Source organism: Aquarana catesbeiana, linkage group LG04 (genome assembly GCF_042186555.1).
Source record: "Aquarana catesbeiana isolate 2022-GZ linkage group LG04, ASM4218655v1, whole genome shotgun sequence".
Lineage (NCBI taxonomy): Eukaryota > Metazoa > Chordata > Amphibia > Anura > Ranidae > Aquarana > Aquarana catesbeiana.
In genome coordinates, this window is record NC_133327.1 from 203,374,009 (window position 1) to 203,397,121 (window position 23,113).

General features: G+C 42.9%; 1 protein-coding gene across 2 annotated transcripts in view; it reads left to right on the forward strand.

Annotated features, from left to right (window-relative positions):
* Positions 1-23,113, forward strand: part of LOC141139730 (uncharacterized) — an 84,139-nt gene that overhangs the window by 47,457 nt on the left and 13,569 nt on the right. For both annotated transcript variants that reach the window (XM_073626132.1, XM_073626131.1), the window contains exon 3: positions 16,315-16,404. In XM_073626132.1, the coding sequence (XP_073482233.1) occupies positions 16,315-16,404 (90 nt within the window). The remainder of the gene's footprint in view (positions 1-16,314; positions 16,405-23,113) is intronic.

Genomic DNA, 23,113 nt, shown 5'->3' on the forward strand with positions numbered 1-23,113 from the left:
CCAATATTTATGGACCTGACTGTATATCTCTCTCTATATGCAGTATATCTATCTCAATATCTCTTTCTCCCTATTACCTCTATATACAGTATATATCTGTCTCTCCATAACTTTCTCTTTATATCTCTCTATTTCCCTATCTCTCTCTAAACTTAAAGAGGTTATAAACCCTTACATATGCCCAGTGAAGTGGCTCGCCTCAAGTGATACACAGATGAAACTAATCTTCCTGCATAAGTTGTACCTCTATATCTGCAGCCCTGTCTTCCCTACAGCCATTCAAAGTGCAGAATTTATACAGCTTGTCAGATATTTCAGAAAGCAAGGGACAGAGAGCTCAGTGAGAGCTGATTGGAGGAAAGGGAAACAACAACAGTACAGCACACAGTAAAAGAGCTGGGGCTGCTAATCACAGGCTGTGTGCTGGGGCTCCCTCCTCTGTCATCTTTTTACCTCTTGGTGTCAAGAAAACTTGTCAAAGGTGACTAATAGTAGAGGTAGAAATTATACTTAGTGCAACTAGAACCTTCAGGGTCCCTGTACAAGAAACCATGAAGGGCCCTCCTGATCCAAGCCTGGGGCCCTTTCCATCAGTCCCAGAGCCCTTGCCACTGGTCCCGGGTCCCTTCCCACTGGTCCCAGGGCCCTTCACACTCATCCCAGGGCCCTTTACTATGGTCCTGCAGCAGTAACCTTTCATGTGTTCTGCAGCAAGCCCCCTTCCTGCATAGTTGCCACCTTTTTTTGCTAAGTGTTTAGCAGGCTACTGTAGGCAGAGAAGCATCTTAATTAGGGGTGGAGCATTTAAAATGGGCATGGTTCTACAAGAGGCACCTAATGCCATACCCTTTTGTATATCTCTACACCCCTGGAATGCCGCCATACTCCTCAGCACCCCTTGATACCCCCCACCACATCTCTATACCTCACAGATAGCCCATGGCAAACCTCCGTACCCCCTTGTACATTTCTTGACCCTCTTCACACACCTTTGCACCTCCCAGCATCCTTTGTAGCCCCCCAGCACACCTCTGCACATCCTTGCACACCCCTGCACCTCCCAGCATCATCTATATTCTCTAGCACATCTTTGTATCCCTCAATGTGTTTTTGTAACCCACAGCATGCCTCTGCACCCCCCCCCCAGCACACCTTCACACCCAGCACATCTATGCACTCTGCTGCACATCTCTGCACCCCCCACACCTCTGTACCCCCCCACATACCTCTACACCTCCTATCTTCCTCTGTATCATTCCAGCACACCTTTGTACACCCCATCAAAGCCTTCATAAGCACCAGTATGCTTATGTATACTCCACCACACATCTTTACACCCCTAACACATCTCTGTACCCACTTGCACATCTCTGCACCCCCAAACCCCCCAGCACATCTGTGTACCCCCCAACACACACAACTGTGTAATTTCAGTATCCTGTTTACTTCTCGTCCCCCCAGCACTTCTCTGCAACCTCTTTAAAGAGGACCTTCAGTCACCCCATGGACACTCACTACTGCTGCACATATCGATCGGCAGCGCTGTAGTGCCTGGCATCTCCCTCTGCCACTCAGGTCAGCAGTTCATGCTTCACAGTGGAGAAAGAAGGGGCCTTTGACCCGGGTGGGGACCAGCTTCAGTACAAATAAGTGAGTTGCTCTACTTGTACACTGAAGCTGGTACCTGCCTGGGACCTACCCCCTCTCCACTGTATAGTGTGAACTGCTAGCCGGAGGGGCAGAGGGAGATGCTGGGCTAGTACTACAGCGCTGCCAGTCAGACGCTTTCTCCCCACTCCATTGTATAGTGAGCATCACAGAGACAGTAGGCTGGCATGTATGCTTCCTGCTGTCCTGGGCCCAGCTGTCACTGTGGCGAAACACAAGGGCCCAGCTGCAAGTGCGACCCTTGCAACCCTGGTAGTTCCGCCATTGTATAGTGTTCTGGATTAACACAAGAACACACTATAGAGGGATATGCTTTGTTAATATTTCATGGCAGAGGTTTACAACCACTTTACCTCAAAATCCCTGGAATTCATAAAGGCTGGTGCAGACATTCTCTTGTGTGCATTCTAAAAGTGACACAGCATGCACCAAATTCATGTACCTGTCTAGAACGTGTACTTGAATCTTGTGGAGGCTTTTAGAATGTGAGTGTGACACCACTTTTAGAATGTGAGTGTGACACTTTGGCAAAAACTGGTTGCACCAGAGAGTTGGTATTAATTAGCTCTACTTTCATAAGATACAAACTGTCCGTATTTTAATTTGAATTTGGAGCAGGCATTGCACCACAATGTAAAAGTGGGGCTTTTTGGAACTGAATTTGGAACATGTGTTGCTGTCAGAGGCAAAAGTGTTGCAGATGGTTCATAAATTTGGCGCAACACATTACCATGAAGGATTAATGCCAGAAATATGGCGCTGCAGCTTTGATGAATTCCCCCAATGTATACATAGTTACATAGTAGGTGAGATTGAAAAAAGACACAAGTCCATCAAGTCCAACCTATGCGTGTGATCATATGTCAGTATTACATTGTATATCCCTGTATGTTGCAGTCGTTCAGGTGCTTATCTAATAGTTTTTTGAAACTATCGATGCTCCCTGCTGAAACCATCGCCTGTGGAAGTAAATTCCACATCCTTGCCGCTCTTACAATAAAGAACCCACTACGCAGTCTAAGGTTAAACCTCTTTTCTTCTAATCTTAATGAGTGTCTTATTAAACTCCCTTCACAGAAAAGTTTTATCCCTATTGTGGTGTCACCAGTACGGTATTTGTAAATTAAAATCATATTCCCTCTCAAGCATCTCTTTTCCAGAGAGAATAAGTTCAGTGCTCGTAACTTTTCTTCATAACTAATATCCTTCAGTCCCTTTATTAGCTTTGTTGCCCTCCTCTGTATTCGGTCCATTTCCAGTACATCCCTCCTGAGGACTGGAGCCCAGAACTGGACAGCATACTCCAGGTGAGGCCGGACCAGAGTCTGGTAGAGTGGGAGAATTATCGCTTTATCTCTTGAGTTTATTCCCTTTTTAATGCATGCCAGTATTCTGTTTGCTTTGTTAGCAGCAGCTTGGCATTGCATGTCATGGCTGAGCCTATCATCTACTAGGATCCCAAGGTCCTTTTCCATCCTTGATTCCCCCAGTATAGGGATGAGCTTTGAGTTCGAGTCGAACTCATGTTCGACTCGAACATCGGCTGTTCGCCAGTTCGCCGAACAGCGAACAATTTGGGGTGTTCGGGGCAAATTCGAAGGCCACGGAAAACGCTTTCAAAGTCTATGGGAGAAGTCAAAAGTGCTAATTTTAAAGGCTTATATGCATGGTATTGTCATAAAAAGTGTTTGGGGACCTGGGTCCTGCCCCAGGGGACATGGATCAATGCAAAAAAAAGTTTTAAAAACTACCGTTTTTTCAGGAGCAGTGATTTTAATAATGCTTAAAGTGAAACAATAAAAGTGTAATATTTCTTAAAATTTTGTACCTGGGGAGTGTCTGTAGTATGCCTGTAAAGGGGTGCATGTTTCCCGTGTTTAGAACAGTCTGACAGCAAAATGACATTTCAAAGAAAAACAAGTCATTTTAAACTACTCCCGGCTATTAATGAATTGCCGGTCCGACAATACACATAAAAGTTCATTGATAAAAACGGCATGGGAATTCCCCAGCAATTCATTAAGAGCCGCAAGTAGTTTTAACCACTTCAGCCCCGGAAGGATTTACCCCCTTCCTGACCAGAGCACTTTTTCCAATTTGGCACTGCGTCGCTTTAACTGCTAATTGCGGGGTCATGCAATGCTGTACCCAAACGAAATTTGCGTCTTTTTCTTCCCACAAATAGAGCTTTCTTTTGATGGTATTTGATCACCTCTGCCGTTTTTATTTTTTGCGCTATACACGGAAAAAGACCGAAAATTTTGAAAAAAAATGATATTTTCTACTTTTTGTTCTAAAAAAAATCCAATAAACTCAATTTTAGTCATACATTTAGGCCAAAATGTATTTGGCCACATGTCTTTGGTAAAAAAAATGTCAATAAGTGTATATTTATTGGTTTGCGCAAAAGTTATAGCGCCCACAAACTAGGGTACATTTTCTGGAATTTACACAGCCTTTAATTTATGACTGCCTATGTCGTTTCTTGAGGTGCTAAAATGGCAGGGCAGTACAAAACCCCCACAAATGACCCCATTTTGGAAAGTAGACACCCCAAGGAAATTGCTGAGAGGCATGTTGAGCCCATTGAATATTCATTTTTTTTGTCCCAAGTGATTGAATAATGACAAAAAAAAAAAAAAAAAATTACAAAAAGTTGTCACTAAATGATATATTGCTCACACAGGCCATGGGCATATGTGGAATTGCACCCCAAAATACATTCAGCTGCTTCTCCTGAGTATGGGGATACCACATGTGTGGGACTTTTTGGGAGCCTAGCCGCATACGGGGCCCCGAAAACCAATCACTGCCTTCAGGATTTCTAAGGGCGTACATTTTTGATTTTACTCCTCACTACCTATCACAGTTTTGAAGGCCATAAAATGCCCAGATGGCACAACCCCCCCCCAAATGACCCCATTTTGGAAAGTAGACACCCCAAGCTATTTGCTGAGAGGCATGTTGAGTCCATGGAATATTTTATATTTTGACACAAGTTGCGGGAAAGTGACAATTTATTTATTTATTTATTTATTTATTTTTTGCACAAAGTTGTCACTAAATGATATATTGCTCACACAGGTCATGGGCATATGTGGAATTGCACCCCAAAATACATTCTGCTGCTTCTCTTGAGTATGGGGATACCACATGTGTGGGACTTTTTAGGAGCCTAGCCGCGTACGGGACCCCGAAAAACCAATCACCGCCTTCAGGATTTCTAAGGGTGTACATTTTTGATTTCACTCTTCACTGCCTATCACAGTTTCGGAGGTCATGGAATGCCCAGGTGGCACAAACCCCCCCCAAATGACCCCATTTTGGAAAGTAGACACCCCAAGCTATTTGCTGAGAGGCATGGTGAGTATTTTGCAGCTCTCATTTGTTTTTGAAAATGAAGAAAGACAAAAAAAAAATTTTTTTTTTTCTTTTTTTAATTTTCAAAACTTTGTGACAAAAAGTGAGGTCTGCAAAATACTCACTATACCGCTCAGCAAATAGCTTTGGGTGTCTACTTTCCAAAATGGGGTCATTTGGGGGGGTTTTGTGCCACCTGGGCATTCCATGGCCTCCGAGACTGTGATAGGCAGTGAAGAGTGAAATCAAAAATTTACGCCCTTAGAAAGCCTGAAGGCGGTGCTTGGTTTTCGGGGTCCCATACGCGGCTAGGCTCCCAAAAAGTCTCACACATGTGGTATCCCCGTACTCAGGAGAAGCAACAGAATGTATTTTGGGGTGTAATTTCACATATTCCCATGGCATGTTTGAGCAATATATCATTTAGTGACAACTTTGTGCAAAAAAAAAAAAAAAAATTTGTCTCTTTTCCGCAACTTGTGTCACAATATAAAATATTCCATGGACTTGACATGCCTCTCAGCAAATAGCTTGGGGTGTCTACTTTCCAAAATGGGGTCATTTGGGGGGGGTTTGAACTGTCCTGGCATTTTATGCACAACATTTAGAAGCTTATGTCACACATCACCCACTCTTCTAACCACTTGAAGACAAAGCCCTTTCTGACACTTTTTGATTACATGAAAAAATTATTTTTTTTTGCAAGAAAATTACTTTGAACCCCCACACATTATATATTTTTTTAAAGCAAATGCCCTACAGATTTAAATGGTGGGTGTTTAATTTTTTTTTTTCACACAGTATTTGCGCAGCGATTTTTCAAACGCATTTTTTAGGGAAAAAACACACTTTTTTACATTTTAATGCACTAAAACACACTATATTGCCCAAATGTTTGATGAAATAAAAAAGATGATCTTAGGCCGAGTACATGGATACCAAACATGACATGCTTTACAATTGCGCACAAACGTGCAGTGGCAACAAAATAAATACATTTTTAAAAGCCTTTAAAAGCCTTTACAGGTTACCACTTTAGATTTACAGAGGAGGTCTACTGCTAAAATTACTGCCCTCGATCTGACCGTCGTGGTGATACCTCACATGCATGGTGCAATTGCTGTTTACATTTGACGCCAGACCGATGCTTGCATTCGCCTTAGCGCGAGAGCAGGGGGGACAGGGGTGCTTTTTTTTTTTTTTTTTTCCTTTATTATTTTTTTGCTTTTTTATCTTATTTTAAAACTGTTCCTTTCATTTTTTTTTTTTTTAATCATTTTTATTGTTATCTCAGGGAATGTAAATATCCCCTATGATAGCAATAGGTAGTGACAGGTACTCTTTTTTGAAAAAAATGGGGTCTATTAGACCCTAGATTTCTCCTCTGCCCTCAAAGCATCTGACCACACCAAGATCGGTGTGATAAAATGCTTCCCCAATTTCCCAATGGCGCTATTTACATCCGGCGAAATCTAAGTCATAAAATGCTCGTAGCTTCCGGTTTCTTAGGCCATAGAGATGTTTGGAGCCACTCTGGTCTCTGATCAGCTCTATGGTCAGCTGGCTGAATCACCGGCTGCATTCTCAGGTTCCCTGTTGAGACAGGAGAGCCAGAGAAAAACACGGAAGACGGTGGGGGGGGTGGGGGCATTCTCTCCCACTGCTTGTAAAAGCAGTCTAGAGGCTAATTAGCCGCTAGGATTGCTTTTACATGAAAGCCGACCGCTGGCTGAAAAGAATGATACCAAGATGATACCTAAACCTGCAAGCATCATTCTGGTATAACCACTCAAAGTCGTGAATGGTGTACCTGAAGACAAAAAAATGGTTAACAATAAAGCACAGTAAACGGTAAAGTATAAAAAATTGCATACCTGAAAAGCAAACATGATAAAACATAATAACAATAAAACATTGCAGAATAGAATACAGTAAAAAAGAGCAGAACAATAGACAGAATAGAGAGAGAGAGAATAGAGAGAGAACAATAAAACGACAACTATTATTTTTTATTTTATATTTTTGTTTGTGTTTTTTTTTTTTTTTACACTTTTTTTGTAACTGTAACTTTTATAACTGTAACCGGTTCCAGGTTCGGGTCTCTCAAAATGCGATGGCATCTTGGGAGACCCTGTGAAAGTGTGCCTAGTCTGTGCAATGCTGTACCCTACGCTGATACTCAACTAGTGAATGGTAGCGTTCAAAACATTCACCAATGCAAAGACCAGGATTGACAGGAGGGACAATAATAGCGGGTGTCACGCCTATATCCGCGCTTGCTGCAGACACAACATCTTTTTTGGGGGGGTTCGTTGGGTAGGGGTACTCGGGAGGACATAAAAATGCCTCTCATGCAGCCGACTGCATTTGGTTGGGGATGTGAATGGGGGAAGTACGGGCGCTGCAGAAGTGGTGGGTTCCCAATTAGGATTGGCGAATGCAGCAGGAAGGGCATTATGGGCACGACGGGCCTGTGTTTGTCTTTTTGGTGGCAGCGGGACACTATTTGTGCTTGCCACCTCACCAGCTTGAACTGCACTTATGGGACTCGCCACATCACCAAGTGTTACTGCAGTGCTGGTTTGACTACGACCGGGGTGTACTAGGCCGCTGGTGCTTGCCAGTTCACCAAAACGCTACCAAAAAAAACTGTTAGCGATCGCAGGGATCAGGCCTGACTCTGCGAACGCTGCAGTTATGCGTTTAGTGTTTTGTAAGTGACAGTGATCGATCGATACTGCACTTGGGTGGGCTGGGCTGGGCCGGGCGGAGGGGCAAAACGCAGGTGCTAGCAGGTATCTGGGCTGATCCCGCTAACACTGCGTTTTTGGGAACCCTAAACTGCTGGGGACGCTAGTATAGATCTGAACGGATCAGATATTGATCCGATCAGATACTGTACCACTAAGGGAGGCGTATGCTGCGTGCGTGGGTGTTAGCGGTACTGGCGCTAATCTGACGCTGCCTAGGGCGACTCATATCACCGACGGGCGATCAGGGGGCTAAACCTTTATTCGGTAATAAACGGCGGGTGCCCTGACACTATAAAAAATAAACGAACTAACCAGCATCACCCGTAACGGTTATACGGTGATCAGTGGTGAAAGTGTTAACTAGGGGGCAATCAAGGGGTTAAAACATTTATTAGATAGTATATGGGGGTCCCTGTCGCTATAAAACGCTGATGGCGAACCTAAATATTTACGTCCCTAACTAGCGTCACCAGCGACACTAATACAGCGATCAGAAAAATGATCGCTTAGCGACACTGGTGACGGGGGGTGATCAAGGGGTTAAAACTTTATTAGGGGGGGTTAGGGGGGTATCCTAGACCTAAAGGGGGCCTAACACTCACTGCCCTAACACTGTAACTGTCACAAACTGACACCAATACAGTAATCAGAAAAAAAAAAAAAAAAAAAACCTGCTTGGTGTCAGTTTGTGACAGGGGGGGGGGTGATTGGGGGGGGATCGGGGGGCGATCGGGGTGTTTTGTGTGCCTGGCATGTTCTACTGTGTGTGTGTGTGTGTTGGTGCACTCACATTACAGTCTTCTCTCCTCGGCCCGGAACGGAAAATACCGAGCCGAGGAGAGATGACATCATTTCCTCTGCCTCTGTGTACAATACAGAGGCAGGGAAATGATCCCATTGGCTGGGAGCGATCGCGAGGGGGGGGCCATGAATGGATGGCCTCCCCCTCACCACCGATCGCCGGGGGAGATTTGCCGACCACCGCAGGCACCGGAGGGGGTCCAATCGGACCCCCCACCCGCGGGCAGGCAAGGACGTACATGTAAGCCCTTTTGCCTGCCCGTGCCGCTCTGTCGACGTACATCGTCGTGCGGCGGTCGGCAACTGGTTAAATGACTTTTTTCCTTTGAAATGTCATTTTGCTGTCAGACTGTTCTAAACACGGGAAACATGCGCCTGTTTACAGGCATACTATAGACACCCCCCAGGTACGAAATTTAAAGGAATATTACACTTTTATTGTTTCACTTTAAGCATTATTAAAATCACTGCTCCCGAAAGAACAGCTGTTTTTAAAACTTTTTTTTGCATTGATCCATGTCCCCTGGGGCAGGACCCAGGTCCCCAAACACTTTTTATGACAATAACTTGCATATAAGCCTTTAAAATTAGCACTTTTGATTATTCATCTTCGTGTCCCATAGACTTTAACGGTGTTCGTGTGTTCGAACAAATTTTTTGCCTGTTCGCATGCTCTGGTGCGAACCGAACAGGGGGGTGTTTGACTCATCCCTACCTCAGAGGTTCTCCCCCCCAGTGAGTGGATTGCATTCATATTTTTACCACCCAAATGCATTATTTTACATTTTTACACATTAAACCTCATTTGCAATGTAGTTGCCCACACCATTCATTTGTCCAGATCTTCTTGCAAGGTTTCCACATCACGCGGAGAAGTTATTGCCCTGCTTAGCTTAGTATCATCCGCAAATACAGAGATTGAACTGTTTACCCCATCCTCCAGGTCATTTATGAACAAATTAAATAGATTTGTTCCCAGCACAGAACCATGGGGGCCATTCTGAGTACTCCCCATTTATCACCACTCTAAACTCGCCCTTGTAGCCAGTTTTCAATCCATGTACTCACCCTATGGTCCATACCAACGGACCTTACTTTTACAGTAAATGTTTATGGGTAGCTGTGTCAAATGCTTTTGCAAAATCCAGATACACCATATATACGGGCCTTCCTTTATCTAGATGGCAGCTCACCTCCTCATAGAATGTTAATAGATTGGTTTGGCAAGAACAATTCTTCATGAATCCATGCTGATTACTGCTAATGATACCGTTTTCATTACTAAAATCTTGTCTTGTATAAGTCCCTTCAATCATCCCCTCCAAGAGCTTGCATACTATTGATGTTAGGCTAACTGGTCTGTAATTCCCAGGGAAGTATTTTGGCCCTTTTTTAAATATTGGAGCTACATTGGCTTTTCTCCAATCAGCTGGTACCATTCCAGTCAGTAGACTGTCAGCAAAAATTAGGAACAATGGTCTGGCAATTACTTGACTGAGTTCCCCCAGGACCCTCGGGTGCAAGCCATCTGGTCCCAGTGACTTATTAATGTTGAGTTTTCTAAGTCTATTTCTAATTCTGTCCTGTGTTAGCCATAAGGGTGCTTCCTGTGATGTGTCATGAGGATAAACACTACAGTTTTGGTTACTGAAGCCCCCGATTCCCTCGTGAAGACTGAGGAGAAGAATAAATTCAATACCTTCGCCATCTCCCCATCCTTTGTAACCAGATGTCCTTCCTCATTCTTTATGGGGCCAATATGGTCTGTCCTCCCTTTTTTACTGTTTATATACTTAAAGAATTTCTTGGGATTTTTTTTGCTCTCCTCCGCTATGTGTCTTTCATGTTCTATCTTAGCCGCCCTAATTGCACCCTTACATTTCTTGTTGCATTCTTTGAAAAAGTCTGAATGCTGATGATGATCCCTCAGCCTTGCATTTTTTTGAAGGCCTTCTCCTTTGCTTTTATATGCATTTTTACATTGGAGTTAAGCCATCCAGGACTTTTGTTTGCTCTTTTAAATTTATTTCCCAATGGGATGCACTGGCTAATGCCCTTATTTATTATGGTCTTAAAGCAAACCCATCTCTCCTCCATGTTCTTTTTTCCTAAGATTTTATACCAATTTATATCTTCTAGCAAGATTCATAGTTTGGGAAAGTTTGCTCTTTTGATATTCAATGTCTTTATATTCCCCTTGTGTTTCCTATTTGTGTGATTTATACTGAAGCTAATTGACCTGTGATCGCTGTTTCCTAAACTGCTCCTTATTTCCACATCCTTGATCAGGTCTGTGTTGTTGGTAATCAGTAGGTCTAGTAACGCTTTGTTTCTAGTTGGTGCGTCTACCATCTAAAACATAAAATTGTCCTGCAAGACATCTAGGAACTGGCGAGCCTTAAACGAATGCACGGTTCCTTCCCCCCAGTCTATGTCTGGATAATTAAAATCCCCCATTATGATGACACTTCCCATCCTTGCTGCTAATCCAAATTGTGATAGGCAGTCCATCTTCCCCTCCTCCCTCAGGTTAGGGAGCCTATAGCATACTCCCAGTATTATTTTCCCCTTAGTTTCATCCCTTTGGAGCTCTACCCATAAGGACTCCACCTCCTCCCTAGTTCCCTTAGTGATGTCATCTCTTACATTCACTTGTACATTATTCTTGATATACAGGCATACCCCTCCCCCTTTTTTACCCTCTCTATCCCTGCGATAAAGGGAATACTCGTAAATGGTTGCCAGCCAATCATGAGAGCTGTTGAACCAAGTCTCTCAAATTCCCATAAAATCAAAATCCTCCTCGTGCAACAGTATCTCTAGTTCACCCATCTTGTCCGCCAGGCTCCTGGCATTGATGAACAGGCCACGCAGTTTAGACCGGTCCCATACTGCCCTCTTAAAGGGGGTTCCGAAATTGCAAATAGAACTTGTTACTATACCTCGGGTTTATGTCCTTTAGTAAACCTACCACTAATGCCCCCAATACTACCCTCTGGAATATGCTCCGTGCTGACTATTTCTATCTTTGGACCCTCCCCCCGTTGCCTAGTTTAAAAGCCCCTCTAACGTTTCAGCCATCTTCACTCCCAGCTGCATCCTCCTCATTTAGGTGCAGTCTGTCCTTTCTATAGATCTGGTGACCGACTGAGAAGTCGGCCTAGTTCTCCAGGAACCCAAACCCCTCCTTACTATACCAATTCCTGAGCCAATTGTTTACTTCCCTAATCTCTCTCTGCCTTTCTGATGTGGCTCGTGGTACTGGTAGTATTTCTGAGAATACTACCTTGGAGGTCCTTTTCCTCAATTTAGCTCCTAAGTCCCTAAAATCGTTCTTTAGAACACTCCATCTGCATGACAGCCGGGTCTTCCACAGCCCCTCCCAGTAATCTGTCCATCAGATTCGTGATGTGCCAAACCCGAGCGCCCGGTAGACAGCATACAGTTCAGCACTTCAGGTCTTTGTCACAGATTGCCCTCTCTGTCCTTCTAAGAATTGAGTCCCCTACCACCAGAATCTGTCTTTCCTTTCCCTTCGCTCCCCCCCACCACTCTCACTGGAGAAGTTTTCCCCTGGCAGCTAGAGGAGTCCCTCAGCTCCAGCACTATGTTAGCCCAATTACTAACACAAAGCAAGGGCACTTTGCTAGCCTGTTCTAACTTTGTACATTTTATACAATGTCGTATTTGCTCATTATGGCTTATGATTGAGAAGTGGCCACACACAGGAAACAAGAGGAAACTGAAACTTTTACTTTGATATGCTGAAGTAACTAAAAAAAAATCAGGAAAACGTCAGATAACATAGAACAGATGAAAAAAGTTACCTGTATTTCAAATTTTAGCATTTAAAGTAAAGTTACATTTTTTTTAACTCAATGGCAAAGTAACCTTCTATTGAGGGCGTTCTATAATGAACTTCTAGAGGACAAAGAAAGCTGTTGTTACAGCCCAATATGTTATTGCAATTCTAATGCTTTTACCATAAAATTATTTCTTTAACTCAAAGTGGTCTATGATGACTTATTGTATTGCTCATTGACTGATAATTCAGCTTGTGCTTTGTTCTCTGTTATTGCAGCCGTATTGAAACTTGTGTGGGGGGAAAAAAAAGGACTTCGATTTTTATTGGCTCTACAAATCACTTGCAGAGAACGAGCTTTTGAAACACACTGTTCTCAGGGCTCGCAGGATTTGAAATCTTGTACACAGTAAACCATATGATGGTCTAATAAAAGAAATGAGTCTTTTCTTTTAGTTCATAGGAAATTACCAGCCACTAATTTGTTTTGTCAACAGTTTTATAGCTCATTACATCTCTGGCTGCAAAGTTTTGTTTGTGATATAATATACCAGGTTTAAAAGGTCTTCTTACATTATATACAAGGTTATTTGTTCAGCTCACATCTTCTGACCAGCGAACAACTGCTGATGCTCTTTTTTTTATACTTTTATTGGTCTGCTAACAGCAGCTGTATGGCGTTGGAGAAAATACTGGTAATTAGAGCTTAGAAAATCAGCAAGAACTTGTTAGTGTGATATGAAGTAATCTATTATATGCATAAATTAAACTTTCAATGATTTACAATAATGGCCAATTTTAATTATTTTAAAATGAACTTTTTAACATTTACAACTCTTTGAACTGTTGTTATATAGCTGCATTTTTTAAAAATGTAATATGTTTACAAAAATAGTTTCGAGCGGTATTACTAAACACACAATAGTAAAATCGGTCTATACAGTATATGCAGTAAAGCATGCTTGTTATACTCACTGTGGAACCTAAGGGGTTAATTCTCTGCGTTGTAATAAAAAGGCTGTGTGATCACATATGCACAGATCCTCCTCTTCTTCCACTGGCTCCAGAACCGGTCCGGATAAGACAGAGCCTTTGCAGCTAGGCTGCACATGCTCAGTTTGGTATGTATAAATAGTTTTTTTTTTCCTTGGGAGAGTGCATGTGATCAGCACAGGGCCAATCAGCACTGTCCAGACATAGGGTCAGGGGTCCTGATAGGACAGTGCAGTATGAAAACTCCTCCTACAAGCTTTACCAGGAACTTATAGAAGTCACAAGTTTGCTATATAATGATAATGAGAAAAGGTATTTAGCAGTTTATATTTACTAAAATAATTGCATTTCCATGTTCTGTGTACTGTGGGAGAGTATTAGGGAGACACAACTCTGGAGGAATGAGGACAGGAGGCACAGCAGACAGCAGCGGGGGGGAGGGGGGGCGCAGCCTAGCAGATTTAGAACCACTAACACCTTGAAACCAAACTCCAGCTCACACTTTATATTTAGTTACAGCAAACAGTTTTATTTTTTCCTTTGGGGATAAAGGTTTTGCATGAATAAATACAAGCTGATCATTTGAATCACCCCTGCCAGTGTTAAAGCGGACCTAAAGTCATTTTTTCAACTTTCCATCTATTAAATCGTCTGCCCTTGTTGTTTTAACTTTGGATAGTAAAACATTTTTTTTCTGCCAGTAAATGCCATATACAGCCCACTTCCTGTTTCTTGTCTGATAAAAAGCCTAGGCTTATGACATGCACAGCTCTCCTCACTCTTGGGAGAGTTTGCCAGGAAGGGAGGGGGGACGAGTCATAAGAGGGCCAATGAAAGCTGCAGAGCTGGAGGATTGTGTAAATCCAGGAACTGAACAGGCAGCAGCTTCGGCTGCCCACAGTTAAAATGGCTGCAGCCAGATTTAGTGGAGGGAGATTTCTGCAGCCTATTTGACAAGTACATAATCACAGTATATATAAAATGATATGCAAAGTGGTTGGAGGGAAGCTTCAGAATGGCAAAGATGTTTTTATTACAACTCATGTGAGCAGATTGCAGTTCCTCTTTAAGTGGTTTGTCTCATTCATGTAAACTAATACATTCTGCTGGAGAGCTTGTGCTTTTGAAAAACAGCAGACTTACTGGCTGTATTATCAGATGAAAATAGAAGAAAGAAAGCTTAAAAAAGAAAACAAATACAGCCACCACATCTAAGAGTTGGTAAGCTGCAATGTAATAAATGTTTGCCTTTGGGTTTAATAATGCTTTAATACATACAGTATATAAAAGGATCATGATAGGCCATCTAACAATATAGCACAGATGACCTTTACTTTGAAACTGTAGTTTTTCTGATTAAATGAGTAATTGACCTCTACATGTTAAATTCAGCTGAAACACCAGTCGTTACGGCATAGTGAGAGTCAGAAAATATGAACAAGGAACCTAACAGTGGCGGCCCATCCATTAGTAGCACACGGCGCTGCCCCCCCCATCGATGCGTTCCGCCCCCTAATCTACATGCAGGGTGCCGGATGCATGGATTCCGTTTTTTTTTTAAGCACGTGATTAGAGCCAGAGGCTCTAACAGGCTTCAAAAAAGGGTGGGCATGGGGCGCAGAGCACTGCGCTCTGAGCCCACCCGGTTGTGTGACAATAGCGAATGAATATTCACTATTATCCCACTGATTCTCCTCCCGACCAATAAGGAAGTGCGTTGTGAGACCCGTTTCCCAATTGGCCAAAAGGAGAAGCCATCCTATTGGCCTATGAGGAGGAAGGAGGAGGAAGGAGGAGATGTACCGCCAAGGAGACGCATGGGCAACCCGACTGACAGAGCTGGAACATGGAGGAGAAGCCGCTGTCTCCACCTATCAGCACAGGGTGAGTGAGCTGGTGCTGGAGCGACGGGTGGGTCCATGGTCAGGTCTGTCTTCTGCCCCCCCGGCCGATGATGGAGCACCAGCTGCCATGGGAACCATGGGGAACTTCCTAACAACCACAAATTATATAAATCCACTTTGGATGCACCAAATGTCCTTGCAAACCCAGATATTATCTTGTACATTTAGAAGTGAAATCCTCATTGTGCTGCACATAGCTCTTGCAAAGAGCAGAGTTGTGGGGGGGGGGGGGGGACCCAGCAGGGTTACCAACTAAAGTTTGCCTGCAGAAATGATGGGGGGCACAAGAGAGGGGGGTACAAGAGAGAGAGCAGCAGTGATTGGTCTTTATTATGTCTTGGGGTAAATTCAATTGCTCTATTTGCCTTTAGTAAATCAAACCCATAGTGCTAGTTAGCCCAGAAACATATGCAGACAGTCAAAACGTCTTGGTAAATGACTCAGAAAGCATAAAAGTCATTGGATCAACAAGACATCCAGACAATTTGTATGTTCAGATTTTAGCAATGGCAGCCTATATGCTTCTCTCAGCAAGTTTCCTTTAATGGTCCACACTTTTCTACTATAGTTTAGCAACTTGCCTAAACATGCTTTACCCCTGTTTATAATGAGTATGTGAACATGAATACCCATCTAAGCTTGCTATTCACAGGGGATATGGGATATCATTTTGGTCTAAAATGAATAGGATCTCATTTACTACATCTATATCTTTTCTCTTTCTCCCTGTTACTTTCTCAAAGAAAAAGACAAATTACAGTGAGGCCAAAGTATTCTGAAAGCTATGTTCTTCAAGGTGACTACCATTTATTTCATGAAAGGTGATTTTGACTATGTATTGATTTCAGTCCTCTGGATCAAATAACATTAATGATTCTTGCAAGCTGCCTGAACATTTTCTATCAGTGTAAAGCTCTATGTTAATTTTGATCCAGGATGGTACTTCATTGAATTGATGGTGTCAAGAAAATAAATTACACTTTCTTTGATGAAAAAAGCCTATCAGATATAGTTAACAAACTTCATTTTGCAGGTCCTAAAGGAGAAACGGGAGACATAGGACTACCAGGGCCACATGGAGCTATCGGTCCCCCTGGTCCAAAAGGCTATAAAGGAGATAAGGGTCTGTATAAATGATTGAATATTGATTTTATATGTGATGCTTAAGGGAAACAAAACATAAAACATAACTAACAAAAGCGTCTTACAACATGATGCAATGCCACCATGTGCAGATATGTTTCTGTGACATTCATTTGAGGGACATAAACTTACAGTACAGTAGCTCCAATTGCACTACTGGGCTTGTTACAGTTTTAAGGTCAGGGAATATGATGCAATAGCTGAAGTCTCAGTTGAAATGAAGCAGACTAGGAACAAAATTGTGGGGTCAACAGCAGACACTTTTGTTAGTTATCAAATATACTCCTGTGTTCCTGTGGAGCCCCGTGGATCCTGAACCCTAATCATACAGAGGAACCTTTCTTCATTAATATAAGTCAGGGGTGCTCAACCTTTCAAAGATCGAAGGTCACTTAAGTGATCTGGTAACCAGTCATGGGCCACAATGAACAATGGGGTTTTAGCGCCTGCAAACCACAAATGAATGAGTCCTTACTGTCCTGAGCCCCCTATAAAGCTGCTTTTACACTGATGCACTGCGGTTTACCTGCACCGTGGGTGCATAGATTTTTATTATATCTGCATTCAGGAGTTTTTGGTGTGCTTTCAGATTCAGTGCACCAAACCCACAGGACATAGTAGAATTATATGGCTCAGTGCACCAAACCTACAGGATATAGTAGAATTATATGGCTCAGTGCAGCTAACCCCCAGGTGCAGCTGTAGTGTGAAAGCAGCCTAATAGTTGTTATCCCTTTTATAGGTGCTAATAGCAATTATGCACAGTGTATATGTCCTCTTGTAGCTGCTGCTGGCATCGCTCTCCATGTTGCTAGAAAGGATTAGAGGCAGAGTGCAGAGGTATTACTCCACCTGGGACAGGAGCCGATGCTACAGAGGTAGTATCGGCTTATGGGGCTCCTGCTCCCTCCATGGCTGCCTGCTCCCTCCGCTGCTGGTTCACTGCTCTATGATGCTTTGGGATGGTGCCCAGATTGCGATCATTGGGTTGCTGACCCTAGGCGTGAGCTTCCCTGGTTAGAGGTCATGGGCCAAACTAGAGGACTCCACATGCCAAGCACCACTGATGTAAGTCCTATCCTTTCATGGCACTATTTTTTGTCTCAACTGTAATTGTTATGCCCTGTACACGCGATAGGATTTTCCGACAACAAAATCCATGTTTTTTTTCGACGGATGTTGGCTCAAACTTGTCTTGCATACACACGGTCACACAAAGTTGGTTGGAAATTCCGAATGTCAAGAACGCGGTGACGTAGAACATGTATGACGAGCCGAGAAAAATGAAGATCAATAGCCAGTGCTGCTCTTCTGCTTGATTCCGAGCATGCATGAAACTCTGTGCTTCGGAATTGTGTACACACGATCGGAATTTCCGACAACGGATTTCGTTGTCGGAAAATTTGAGAACCATCTCTCAAATTTTGTGTGACGAGAATTCCGATGGAAAATATCCGATGGAGCCTACACACGATCGGAATTTCTGACAACAAGCTCCTATCAAACATTTTCCGTCAGAAAATCCTATCGTGTACGGGGCATTAGTCTCATTTGGCAATAGAAAGTGTTTCATTTGGCCATTGAATGGCAGCAAGTGGGGCCTAATGTTAGGAGGTGAATTGTGATTGGAAACTAACTGAGGGCTATACATCTGAAACCCGAGGCACATTCCAAATGTAGAGAAAAAGCAGAAAAGGTTGCCCCAGGGATTTTATGGGCAAGGGATGTTTTCAGATACAGGAGTAAGAAGCGTTTATTAAAAACGTACAAAATTTATTGGTAGGCAAGAATAAAGTTTACATACAGCAATGTTTAAAACCAAAGGATGATGGTCATATTACAACAATATACAGCTGAATTCTGAATCATGAAGCTGGTCTCATGGTAGGAGGCAGATCAATTATACATGGATTCAGAAATCCCAACATGTTTTGAAAATTTGGAAATAATTATATTTCTTCTTCAGGGACTGATTTAATGAAAGCTGTATGGTCTAGTAACACAACAGCAAAAGTAGAAATTATCAGATCTAAAGTCAAATACATATAGGTATATTGCAAATATTGTATTGTTAGCAAAAAAGTATTGCAGGCAACAATCTGATAAACAGCATAGGGGACAAAAGGGACAGACAATTAGGAATCTAAAGATACTTACAAAATGACCATCATTAGCACAATATGGTACACGTCAGAATCCGCTTGGGTCAAGGTCTGCGTCTCAAGGGGCAACCATCACATGGGTCAGTCGCTGGAGCGGCGCTCCATGGTAAATGGAGAAAACAAAGGCAATGTTCTCTAGCCAGATATTGGCAAGTTGTTCACCAAAGGAAAGGTAAGGAAAAGCAGGAAGGCCTCTCTGCCGAAAGGGGGGGACTGTCTGGCAACGGGTCCACAAGGATCATCGTACAGCCAAAGTGGAACCCTTAAGCACAGGAAAGTATATTGTACGAGTGTAGTGTTTGAGCCAAAAAAAATAGTTTCTGCAGATTGAGGATCTAGATTGTGCAAAGACTAATGCATATACAGTAAGTGAACTGAAGTAATGTGAGGTAAACAGCATGCTAGAGAGCTTGGTGGTACCAACCAAAGGGATAAGCTAAATATCATGATAGGCCATCTATGTGGGGCTTTGAATGGGGTGTGCTAATGAGCACACTAACAATGTCTAATCAAAGAGAAAATGTAAGAGAGTAAATTAAATCAACTTACTTCCAGAGAGCAGTAAAGACCGTATCCCCCTAGACCAGTGGTTCTCAACTCCAGTCCTCAGGGCCCCCCAACAGGCCAGGTTTGCAAGATAGCTGAAATACATCACAGGTGATATCACTTGCTGCTCAGTGATTGCAGTATTCTAGTCTGCAACTCCCCAAGGTAATACTTAAAATCTGGCCTGTTGGTGGGTCCCGAGGACTGGAGTTGAGAACCACTGCCCTAGACAATGAGGAGATCCTGGCTGTGTAGCAGCTGCTAATAATGCTAACTGGGTATATAAGAGTTAGTAGGTTGGGAGGTGCACGCCTCCCGAGGGGAAAGTAGCCCAATCATGGAAAGGAAAAGCGTCAGCTGACCAAATGGCTTTGATGACGCCCTGGACATCCTGCTCACGTCCAACCAGTGACTCATTTCCTGTTTCCGTGGAACGCACGCTGTAAGCGGCGATCGCGGAAGTATTCTGATATGCCTGATTGCAACCGGGGATCCTGTGAGTAGCGCTGTGATGCACAAGTGATTTCCCAGCTTTACAATATTTCACCATATTGCCTCTCTTTCTCTTTTGGGGTCAACATCCACAAATATCTGATTTGTCTGCATGAATATCTATATTGGCTCCTGCACTAGAGGCATCATTCTACAACATCTATGATGATTGACTGACAGCGCAGGCTGAGGAGACGCTGCTTGCTTCTAGTGAGACTGATAAGGAGAACCTGGTTTAGTAGCCCAGCCGGTATCTATTTGGAACTATTTATTAGCACTATATTTTGCCAGCACATAATTTTATTATTTCACTAGCAATTGGGTAATACCGATTGCGGATCTATTGCAATTTGCACTTTATGTATGAGGTTAATGGGAATTAGTAGTCTGGTTGTGCATTGTACCTACTGTACACTAATATACACCACCCATGTTATTTATGGATTTAAGTATACCAGTATTGCACAGAGCACTTTATATAGGTCATGTATGGTTTAGCACATTTTTTACCAGCGCTGTATGTGTTTGCTTTCTAATGACCAAAGGGCTTGTCTCAGTATTAGACGAGATGCCTCAGATCAGCTGTCATGCCTAGTCAGCTGGATGATCCCCCGGCTCCAGCAGCGTCCGGCGTCACCACGTCACCTGGCGCAGTGACGTCAGAGGGCCGCCGACACGGGAAGTTTCCCAGGCGAGATGGAGACAGCAGTTCACGCATGTGCTGACCCACATGAATGCAGATCAGAGATGAGGAAATGGGAACAGAGGCCCAGTAAGTAGGTTCATACAACTCTAGATTGTCTGCAATACGTAATTGGGCCCTCTCTTCTCGTTTCCATCTTTCTCCCTCTGCTATTCATAATCTATGATTCGCACTGTATATGGTTATGTATCTGTATTTTTCGTCCAGACCCTTCAAAATGCTATGTGCCTTTGACCCATTTGATTGTAGCATTCCCGACCATCTGACCATGACTGTGAACCCATCATTATGTACCCTATGATGTTTATGTACGCTATGTATGCCAGTTGCTATTTGCCTGTACTTTGCATAAGCTCCTTTATTGTAAGATTAATACTTTTTGTACTGGTTTAAACACCTCAGATCCACTTGTCCATCCTCACATCACAGACATCTATGTTCAGATTGTTCCAACCTCTCTGCCTTTAATTCCGGTGTTGGTGCGCTTGACAACTGGTTCCCCCGGCACGCTGTCACGCCTCAGGGCCTACTTCCTGCCTCTGAACCAATTTCCGCATCTCGGATCTGCATTCATGTGGGTCCGCTCATGCGTGAACTGGGAACTTCCGCCCACTTCCCGTGACGGTGGCCCTCCGTCATCTGACATCACCGCGCCGGATGACGCGGTGCCCCCAGCCGCCGCCGGAGTTGGGGGATCGTCCAGCTGATGGATCCCCAGCTGACTAGGCATCACAGCTGATCAGGGCATCTTATCTAATGCTGAGATAAGCCCCTTGGTCAGCTGACGCCTTTCCTTTCCATGATTGGGCCACTTTCTCCTCAGGAGGCGTGCACCTCCCAACCTACTAACTCTTATATACCCAGTTAGCATCATTAGCAGCTGCTACACAGCCAGGATCTCCTCATTGTCTAGGGGGATACAGTCTTTACTACTCTCTGGAAGTTGATTTAACTTACTCTCTTACATTTTCTCTTTGATTAGACATTGTTAGTGTGCTCATTAGCACACCCCATTCAAAGCCCCACATAGATGGCCTATCAGGATATTTAGCTTATCCCTTTGGTTGGTACCACCAAGCTCTCTAGCATGCTGTTTACCTCACATTACTTCAGTTCACTTACTCTATATGCATTAGTCTTTGCACAATATAGATCCTCCATCTACAGAAACTAGATTTTCTGGCTCAAACATTACACTCATACGGTATACTTTCCTGTGCTTAAGGGTTCCACATTGGCTCTACGATGATCCTCGTGGACTCAGTTGCCAGACAGCGCCCCCCCTTTGGCAGAGAGGCCTTCCTACTTTTCCTTACCTTTTCTTTGGTGAACAACTTACCAATATCTGGCTAGAGAACATTGCCTTTGTTTACTCCATTCACCACGGAGCAGCCCTCCATGCGACTGACCCAGGTAATGGTTGCCCCTTGAGACGCAGACCTTGACCCAAGCAGATTCTGATGTGTACCATATTGTGCTAATGATGGCCATTTTGTAAGTATCTTTAGATTCCTAATTGTCTGTCCCTTTTGTCCCCTATGCTGTTTATCAGATTGTTGCCTGCAATACTTTTTTGCTAACAGTACAATATTTGCAATATACCTATATGTATTTGACTTTTGATCTGATAATTTCTACTTTTGCTGTGTTACTAGACAATACAGCTTGCATTAAATCATCCCCTGAAGAAGGAATATAACTATTTCCAAAACATGTTGGGATTTCTGAATCCATGAATGAATGATCGGCCTCCTACCATGAGACCAGCTTCATAATTCATAATTCAGCCGTATATTGTTGTAATATGACCATCATCCTTTGGTTTTAAACATTGCTGTATAAACATTGCTTTAAACTTTATTCTTGCCTACCAATAAATGTTGTACTTTTTTATATACGCTTCTTACTCCTGTATCTGAAAACATCCCTTGCACATAAAATCCCTGGGACACCCTTTTCTGCTTAATGTTAGGAGGTGGGACTTAAGTTTAACCTGGGAAAAATTAAGGAGCCAAATATGTTAGGGGTATTGCAAAGGCACAGGGATTGATGTAAAGACTAACACAGGTCTTACACTTCAACACCACTTGTACTTTGGGTACTTCTTATGAACCATGTTCACCTCATTTTTTCCCCAGTGCTAGAATGATGCTATATACACACTGCTTGTAGTAGATGCAGTCACAGCTGTCACTGAGCTCTATGAAGAATGGAGCTACCAGCATAGAATGACATCTTATTAGAGGCAATACTCGCTTGGGCATAAGTCTCTTCATATAAATAATATTTGGTAATGATCACCTAGTACAAAATTAATCATTAAAACACCTTAGCAGTGGATACAGTATTAAAAGAAAAAAATAGATGTACCACACACTGGTTATACTATAGGGGTGTCTGATTGAATTACATGACTGTCTGTACAGAATTACAAATCCCTTTGTCAAGTAAGGCAGTTTACATATGTGGTTCAATTGTGTATTTAGCTGCTTGCCCAGAATTAAGTTTTAATTTATAGTCAATGTACTTTTTTCAAAGCAAACATTTCTACGATGGCAACATCCTCGCACAAGCTGCTATTTTCCAGTAAAAACAGCTAGAGATGTTTCATACAGAGTCTGAAGAATTGCTTGTAATATTCAGTCTCCTACCTCTTACTCCCTGTTCAAATATCTCAGAAACCTTTGCCAAATTCAGAAACAACAAAAAAGAACGCAATAAAATATAGCCAGTGACTAAGTAAATTGACTCTAGTTCATTAACTAACATTTTTCAACTTCACATCT